This window comes from Phascolarctos cinereus, unplaced genomic scaffold, assembly GCF_003287225.1.
Source record: "Phascolarctos cinereus isolate Bilbo 61053 unplaced genomic scaffold, phaCin_HiC Scaffold_342;HRSCAF=946, whole genome shotgun sequence".
NCBI lineage: Eukaryota > Metazoa > Chordata > Mammalia > Diprotodontia > Phascolarctidae > Phascolarctos > Phascolarctos cinereus.
In genome coordinates, this window is record NW_027555672.1 from 20,043 (window position 1) to 28,674 (window position 8,632).

At 51.2% G+C, this 8,632-nt stretch overlaps 1 protein-coding gene and 1 pseudogene across 1 annotated transcript; both read left to right on the forward strand.

The window, feature by feature from the left end:
* Positions 1–220: 220 nt before the first annotated feature.
* LOC110204400 (biogenesis of lysosome-related organelles complex 1 subunit 3-like) lies at positions 221–1,597 on the forward strand (annotated as a pseudogene).
* A 385-nt stretch (positions 1,598–1,982) lies between these two features.
* Positions 1,983–5,199, forward strand: LOC110204399 (very-long-chain 3-oxoacyl-CoA reductase-B-like). Its single transcript, XM_020980646.2, has 8 exons — positions 1,983–2,267; positions 2,970–3,016; positions 3,499–3,574; positions 3,803–3,913; positions 4,005–4,072; positions 4,666–4,710; positions 4,848–4,882; positions 5,034–5,199. The coding sequence occupies exons 1-8, from the start codon at positions 2,093–2,095 to the stop codon at positions 5,182–5,184; spliced, it is 708 nt and encodes a 235-aa protein (XP_020836305.1). The 5' UTR covers positions 1,983–2,092; the 3' UTR covers positions 5,185–5,199.
* The last annotated feature ends 3,433 nt before the right edge of the window (positions 5,200–8,632 follow it).

Genomic DNA, 8,632 nt, shown 5'->3' on the forward strand with positions numbered 1-8,632 from the left:
GATTCTCTCCTTCCCGTGATGTCACCTCCCTGATTCACCCCCTACCCGATTATCCCCCTCCTTTGTGACACCCCTACCCGATTCTCCCCCATTTATGATGCCCCCTCCCCGATTCTCTCCCACCTATGACGCTCCCTCCCCGAATCTCCCCCATCCGTGCCTCCCCCTCCCTCAATTCTTCCCTCCCCATAATCACTCATCTCCTCGATTTTCCTCCTCCCCTATGACGTTCCCCTCTGCCTCATTCTCCCCCTTTTTATTATCAACATTCTTTGATTCTTCTCTTCCTTCTGACCCACCCTCCCCATAACCACCCTCAATCTCTGGTTCTCTCCCTCTCTCTCCCCCATGACATTTCCCTTTTCCACTGCTTACTCCCCCGTTTTTCCTTCTTCCCTCTCTTCCACACCTCCCCCACCATTCCTTATGGTCCATGTTATGTAGCAGTCTGCTTCCGTTAGGGGCCCCCTCCTCTCCCTGCTCCCCACCACGCCGTCTCTCTCATGGTCACATTTTGGAATAATTAGTCCACCCTCACCCCAACTCCCAAAACTCCTCGAAGTTCTAAATCCCCTTCCATAGCGCCCTACTGCCCCTCAGTGTCTTGTCACCCTCCGTCGAACTCCTTTCCGCTTTTGGTTCCTGGCTCTCCTGGCACCCCTCCCAGGAGGGATCCCCACAAGCCTTCAGGGAGCGTTTTCCAACCTTACATCCTCCGCCTTCACATAATGCCCTTGTGCTTGCGTGAGCGCCTTCCACCTCTCCCCGCTAGAGACTATCCCACGCTCCATTCAGTGCAGCCCGGGTCTCTGCGCTAGTGGGGTCCCTGCCCAACTGCTTCCCTTCTTTCTCCCGATGGATCACACCCGCCTCCTCCTCTCCCATTGTCCCCGCCTTGGTCCCCAGAATAAAGCACCCTGGTACCTCTCCCCCAAAAGCTCCTGGGCCTGAGAAGCTATGGTTTCTCGGGCCGTCGGAGGATTGCGAGGTCGGCGACCCGAGACTATGGTGCGTGGGGAGGCGATCGAGACGGACTCGGCGGCATCTTCGTCAGAAGAGGAGCCGTAGCTGGGCTGCTCGTAGCCGGGGAAGCATCTGAGACTGACTCTGAGGAGGAGCCCGCGACCCTGGTGGCCCATGCGGATCTGCCCCCGCTCGTGGTTGTTCGGTGCCCAGAGTGGGCAGAAGAGGAGGCTCCCGCAGCGGCCGCGCTCCCTGCCTCGGGCCGGGCCTCACCGCTGCAACACCGGCTGGCTGAGAGCCAGGCTCACCTGGGCCACGACGTGAGCGCCGCGGTGCGTTGTGTGTACCGGCGAGCTGGCCTCGATGTAGCCGGCCTGGCAGCCCGTCTGGCCGCCGCGCAGGAGGTGGGCTTGGCGGCGGCCCCCAGCATCCGCCTGGCCTGCAGCGACCTCTGAGCCCTGGCCGAGCGCCTGGACATTGTAGCCAGCTGCCGCCTGCTGCCTGACATCCAATCTCCTGCTGAGCCAGGCCCCAGCCCCCGGGCATAGTGGAGGAGCAGCCCTCCTCACTTGTGTCCCACCCCCACTGTGGTTCCCAAGGTCTAGTGTCCCTTGCTGGCTTCTCTGGGGAGGGTTGGTAGGAGGCCGGCCCAGTGCTCCTGGATCCCGGTTTCAGGGGCACTCCACTGAGTTGGAGAATGGGAAGGGCCTGGGGGATGGGAGCTGCCTCACCAGGTTTCCATAAAGTGTCTTTGGAAAGAGATGGTGCTGTGTCCTCGGGATGGAGAGGATACAGTGGGAGGAGGGGGCACAGGGCGCAGTCCCAATAATCGTCTCTGCGCTTGGGCGTTCTCCTCGCCCACCCTGCACAACCAGTGCTGGTCACCAGGTAGCGCTGTGGCTTCTTACTGCAAGCCAGGGTCGCTGTACCACTGGTCCTAGGCTGGCCGGCCCTGCCCCCTACCATTCCACGTGGGCCTTCCACCAGTCCTTCAGTGCCAGGTGATCCCTCCCCCCTCAGACCTTAGGACCTGGGTGATCCTGTGGCCTTTCATCCTCTGGATTCTGTAGAGCTGAGCCTGCCCCTCACCAAGGCTGTCCTGCCGAACCTCCAGGTTGTCCTGTCCAGGATGGGGTCGTGGATGGAACTAGGTGGCTCAGCCTTCCAAATGCTAGGCACCGTGGCTGCAGTCTGGTGGCTTCTGCGGGTAGCCTGGTGGCTGGGCCATGCCCTGCTGGTCTATGGGCTACCCCAGGTTGGCCTGGGCCTTGGCATTTCTCTCAGGAAGCAAGGGGCCTGGGCAGGTGTGTGGGAGAAGGAGGGAGGAAAAGGGGCCCAAGGGGGAGGGAAGGGGCAAGGGCTCTGATAATAGGAGGCCTGTCACCTGCTTCCTCAGAAGAGTCTGTGCACCATGGATGGAGGCCTCCAGGACCTGGATTCAAAATTCGGTGAAGCTGCTTTAGACCCCATATGAGCCCCCTGGGCAAGTCACTTCCGCTCTGGGCTTCACTTCCCTTGTTTGTAAAATAAGTGTCTGACCAGACGGCTCCAAGGTCTTCTGAACCTTGAATCTGATTCTGTGACATGGGTAATCCCCAGGAGGACGTTTAATCTTTTTGAGACTCGGGTTGTTGTTGTTGTTTTGTAACACTGGGGGCAGCTGCACTAAATGATTTCCAGGGTGCTGGGAGGCTTTACATCTGAGATCCTCTGATCTGTGTAGTGCATATATGGGTGCTCCCATGTAGGAATATCTCTAGGGCTGCAGGCTCCCTGCTGGCATGTTTCCCTTGCACAAGTTCTCATTTCCCAGTTGAGTTCCACTGTATAGACAGCTTAAAGTCCTTTTCAATTGCGGGGCCATGGAGTTAGAACTCAGAAGGAGCAGGTGGACAAGGAGGCTCTCTCCTGCCCCTTCCTGGGATCTCCCATTGGGTGGGTCCTCCAGAGGGTTCTCCCCCCCCGAGACCCACAGCTCCTCATTCCCAGTGTCTGTCTCCCCACAGTGGTAACCGGGGCCACAAGTGGAATCGGCAGGAGCTATGCTCATGAGGTAAGGGGGGCCTGGAGCCAACTGAATCTGTCTTTAATGTACCTGGACATGACCCCACGTGTCTGTTCCATTGCATTCTACATATATGGTCCCATGCATTAGATGTTTTATCCCATGCATGCTTTCCTCTATGTGCCCTGATCATTTTCTAGAGCCTCAGGACATGTGTTTGCGGGGGGGATTCCTGTGTAAACACATGTAAATGTACTAATTAATATTACATGTGAATGTATACACATACATACAGAAAGATGGATAGATGATAGAAAGACAAGTGGACAGGATAGATACATAGACAGACAGATAAGTACATCCATATTTGTCCTGAGTGTTTCTGCTCAGGGGTTCCTATGAATTCCCCACATCCTCCTTTGTCCTATGTACACCTGCTTGTTTGGATGGACCCTCTTGGGTCTTCTGTAGGTTTGGGAGGTTCTGTGTGCCCACTCACTCAGTCTCCCCATTCTCCTGTCTCCATACAGCTGGCCCGAAGAGGCCTCAACGTTGTACTGGTGAGCCGAGATCTCAGCAAGTTACATCGGGAGGCAGAGGACATTGGTGAGCTCCGGACTAGAAAGGAGGGTCATGGGAGAGAAGTGAGGCTGTTCAAGGTTCCACAATGGGATTTGGAACCCAAAGACCCCAGGTTGGACACAGCTCTGCTAGATATGGGATGTGTGTGAGCCTGAGCCAGGCAGTCCGAAGTCTTCTTTGGGCCTTTCCTCATCTATATAATAAGGAGCAGCATTAAGCTTCTGTTTCTGAATTCTCTGAGTTTTCCTACAGAGAGACTCCATGGTAAGGAAACAAGAGTCATCCAGGTGGACTTCACTGAAGGCTTAGAGATCTATGAGACAGTTGAGAGAGGCTTGGAGGGCCTAGACATCGGCATTCTAGGTACACACCCATTCCCTCTTCCCTTCTCAGTCCTGCCCTCAGAATTCCTCTCCATCCCCTTGCTCTGTGGTACTGAAATGTTTTTTTCCAGTGAACAACGTTGGAGTAGCTCCCAAGATAATCCCCCAGAAGCTAATGGATGTGAAGAATGTAGGCAAGGTAGAAGAAGCTACGTTACTCCCCCCAGAACCCCCCTCCCCACCCAACTCGTGCCCTTTTCCATTTTCTTATTTTTTCCATCTCTTCTTATGCCCTCCCTAATCCTGCCCTCTTTATGTGTCCCTTCCTTCATTGCCCCATCTTCCCTCCTATCTCACCACCCCACCTCCACAACTTTCCAACAGGCAGAAAGTGCTTTGTAAATTTAAATCAGGTGAGAAATGTGAGCTCCCCTTGCTTTTGTGGCCATAATAATCATCAATGTTGAGAAAATGTTGCCTTACAAATTTTGACAATTTGTTCCACTGTAAGTGTATTTGTCTTCCCTCTATGTATTTACAAATGTGGTTTGATTTGTTTTAATTGGGCCTTGGGTCAAGCTTGGGGGGGAGGGATTTGAGTGCTTAGGGAAATTTTCCTAGAGGAGATGGACCTTGATGGGGGAGGCCGCAAGCGGGGGGAGCCTTGAAGGTTGAGAAAGACATTAATGTCTCAGCCAACTCCAACCTGAGAATTCATGGCCAGGTTGCTTTTGGGGGAAGTGAGAGACTCTGGGGCCTATGAAAAATAAAAGGTGTCCTCTGTCTTCCCAGAGTTTCACAGACATGATGAATTGTAACATGCTGTCAATGGTTCAGGTAAGACTGAGGCAGAAGAGACAGGAAACATCGTTGGCAGGGGATGGAAGGGAGTGGGGAGGGATATGGGGAGAATTCAAGCAGTATGCCAAAGGTGGATCATTGGGTAGATTTAGCCTTTGCTTCTTCCTCCACAGATGACCCGGATCATCCTGCCTCAGATGGTAGCCAGGTAGGGGCCCAGGCATCCCCTTCTCTGCATCTTTAGAGCCTGCCTTCCCCTCCATACAGACCTCCTGGCCTATCTCACACACACCCCTCCCCCTGAGACACTCATTTACCTTTCATTTGGCCATTCTCAGTTTTCTTCTCCAACTCTGCAGGGGACGAGGAGTCATCATCAACATATCCTCTATGGCTGGCAGACAGCCTTCCCCATTCTTGGCATTATATGGGGCTACTAAGGTAAATGGGTCCCAGACCCTTTCAAGTTACCAGGAAGAAGAAAGAGGTTCAGAGATGGGGATGGAATGAACAGAGTGTCCCATGTGGAGCTGAGAGCAGTGGGATGGTGGGAGTGCCCCCTCTACCCCTGATTCCCTCAAAGTCATTGGGCAACCAGCTCTCTCAGTTTCAGGTGTACTGTATATAAAACCAGAGAGTAGATACTAAGCCCTTCACCCCTACTGACCCACTACCCCTATGGGTTCAGTAATTTCATAATGGGAGGCCTCACAGAGTAATAAAATGAAACCAGCCAAAGTCTGAGTGCCCCCTTACCAAGTGCGGCCCCAGGAGCCTCCTTGGACATAGCAATGGAAGCTGAGGTTCACTTTTGCCTTTTGGCACTGACAAAGCTTGCCACATGAGGGAAGGACATGAGAGTTTTTAAGCAAATATTAACATCTTGCTCAGTTCTGTGATAAGCACTGGGGATATGCTACAAGCAAAATAAACAATCCTTGCCCTAGGCTTGGCAAAATGGCAGGGTCATCATTTTGAAATCCAGAAAGTCCTGAGTAAGGCCAGGAGAGGAATAAAAGGGAGCCTGTCTAGGCATCTCCACCAAAAGGAGACTCCAGCTGGAACTGGCCAGTAAGATCAGGGAAATCACCCTTGCAGAGGAATATTCCATGGTGAGCAGGCAGCAAGGTTGGAAGGATGCTCTAGAGTGAGGAGGTCCCAGGTCCTGAGGAAAGTGTCTAGGGCAGATAGCAAGAAGAGAAGGTTTTGAGGTCCAGAAAGTTTAGAACAGGGCTATGAGGGGAGTGAGATATTTAGGAAGTACAGGAATTATTTGGAGGGACTGGGGTGCTTGGCCTAGAAGTGTCTTCAAGCACATGACAGTATGTTGGGTGGAAGAAGCTTTCATTCTGCTGGGACACAGAGGATGCTTTACATTTGATTTAATAGCAATAAGGAGCCGTTAAAAGTTTTCTGAGGAGGTGACTGATGTAGATAGATCTGTGCATAAGCAAAATGATCCTCACTAAGATCTGAAGGATAGATGGGTAGAGAGAAAGAGTGCACCTAGGAACACCTGTGAGGAGGCTGTTCTGATGAACTAAACAGGTGGTGGTGAGAGTTCAAACCACAGTAGTGGCCCTAGAAAGAGAGGAGGGGATCGGAAAGGTACCAGGGATATGGACTCCACAATACCCGGTCACTGACTGGATCTTAGCAGGGGAAAGAGGGAAGGAGCAGAGCTAACCCTAAGGTTCTTATCAGAGGAGAATGGTTACAGGGGTACTGAGGTCATAAAGAAGCATAGGGTAAAGGAAAAAGGTCATTGGTTCTGGATGTGCTCCAGGTGGAGGCAACGGGCAGGAAGCTCACGGGTGAGGCCAGGGCTAAAGGTTGTACTCTGAGAGTCATCAGCTTGAGGTGTAGTAGTAAAGCCATGGGAGGGAAGGGAGATTGGCTGTGTTCCATTCTCTCCTTTGGTGTTTACCACATCAAGATCTGTTGAAGGAACTGGGTGTATCTGGGCAAGACAACAAGTAACTGCAGGTGAGGGAGATATGAGAGCTCTCTCCAAGTATTTGAAGGGCTGTCATATGGAAAAGGGATTCGACTTTTTTTGTTGAGGGTAGATCCAGGGATAATGGTAGAAGTTACAGAGGCAAATCTAGGCTTGGGGCAGCTGGGTGGCACAGTGGATAGAGCATTAGGCTTGAAGTCAGGAAGACCTGAGTTCATATCTGGCCTCAGACACTGGCTGCGTGACCGTGGGCGGTTCACTTAACCCTGTTTGCCTCAGTTTCCTCATCTGTAAAAAAAGCTGGAGAAGGAAGTGGCAAACCACTCCAGTGTCTCTGCCAAGAAAACCCCAAAATGGGCTCACGAAGAGTTGGACATGACTGAAATGACTCAATAACAGTAAATATAGACGTGATATCAAGAAACCTTCCTAACTACCAGAGCTATAAAAAAGTAGAATGAGTTTCCTTTCAGGGTAGTAGTTTGCCCCTCACTAAAAGTGGAACTGGGTGACCAGTGGTCAGTTGCATTGCAGAAGGGATTCCTCAGGTGTGAGATGGACTAGACGCCTTCTAGATGGCATGCCTTGTAGCTTGAGGATTCTGGGATTCTGTAACATCCCCATGTTTGGTGGAAACCCTTACCTCTCTGAGATTCTTTGTTCTTTATCCTAAAGTCCTTCCTGGTCCTGGCAGTCTATAATCTAGGTACTTTCCAGCTTTAATGTGTGTTCTAAGTCTCCTTTCAGCTCCGATACTGTCTTTTCTAGGCTACAATCCACTCTCTTACCCTCTTGATCCCACCTGGAGCTCTGATATTCCATATTCTAAGGGCGCTCTCATGTTTCTTGTGCTATTTTCTCAATTCTGATGTTTTGTGTTCTAAGGACACTATCAAATCTGACATTCCCTTCTTTAAGGACTCTCCCAGCTCACACTTACTCTGCTCTAAAGCCATCCCTAATATTCTCTGTTCTGAGGCTCCTCCCTGCTCTGATATTCTTCATTCTAAGGACCCTTATGGCTGTGTTATTCTCTGTTCTGGCCTGACATTCCATGTTCTAAGGTCCCTCATTTTTTTTAACCTGCGATATTTAATATAAATACACTGTTGTCTTCTTTAAGTTTGTGTCTTGGTCTTCCTTGAACCATAGTCAAGGTTTTTCTATTTTGTTTGTTTCTTTTGTTGTTATTTGTTGTGTGTTCATTTTTCCAGCCTACTTCTTGACTTTAAACTTGACATTAAAGTTGGGTTCTGTTCTCCTGGGGGAAGAAGAAGCTTTAGGGTTTTTATTTTTTTGCTCTGTTTCAGAGCTAGTCTGAGAGTCTCTAAATTTTCATTGCTTTCAGGTGGTACGATCTGGGGAGAGGTGTGGTCACTGCTTTCTTGATCTGCTCTCTGGGCTTGACCCAGGAAGGGCTCCTGCTCCCCTACAGCCACCACTCTGGAACTGTGACCAGGTCCCCAATTCTCCTGCAGCCACAGCACTACCCCTCTCTTTGCCTTGGAACTGTGACCAAGGTCCCTACTCCCTTGTGAATGACCACCAGCACTCCTATCCACTGTAGAACTGCTACCCAGAACTGTGAATGGCCATAGAGTTGCCAATCACCCAGTGCCACCCAAAGGTCCCTTGTAATCTGTTTCTCACCGGTTGTGCCACCCTCCTTACCATCTGTGTTCTGAGAGCTCCCAAAGCTGCCACTGTCACTGCAATCAGCTCCAAGACCCACCATTGGGTGCCCCTGTCACACTCTGGGCCTTTATCCACCCCGAGGTTCCAGACCTTTCCTGTTGACCTCCTAAGTTGTCTTAAGCTGGAAAAATGTCTCTGTGACCTTCTGTTGGCTTTGCTGCTCCAAAATTTGATTTGAAGCAATATTTTAAAGTTGTTTGGCAGGAAATGTTGGGAGAGTTCTGCTGGTCCCTGGTCTATAACTCTACTATCTTGACGACTCCCTCCTAGTTCTGGCATGCTATGCTCTAAGGCCTGTCTTGTCCC

Coding starts and splice junctions, on each gene's coding strand:
- LOC110204399 (XM_020980646.2), top strand. CDS start 2,093: ATGGGGTCGTGGATGGAACTAGGTGGCTCAGCCTTCCAAATGCTAGGC. Junction 3,017..3,498: donor GCAGGAGCTATGCTCATGAG/GTAAGGGGGGCC, acceptor GTCTCCATACAG/CTGGCCCGAAGAGGCCTCAA. Junction 4,883..5,033: donor CTGCCTCAGATGGTAGCCAG/GTAGGGGCCCAG, acceptor CCAACTCTGCAG/GGGACGAGGAGTCATCATCA.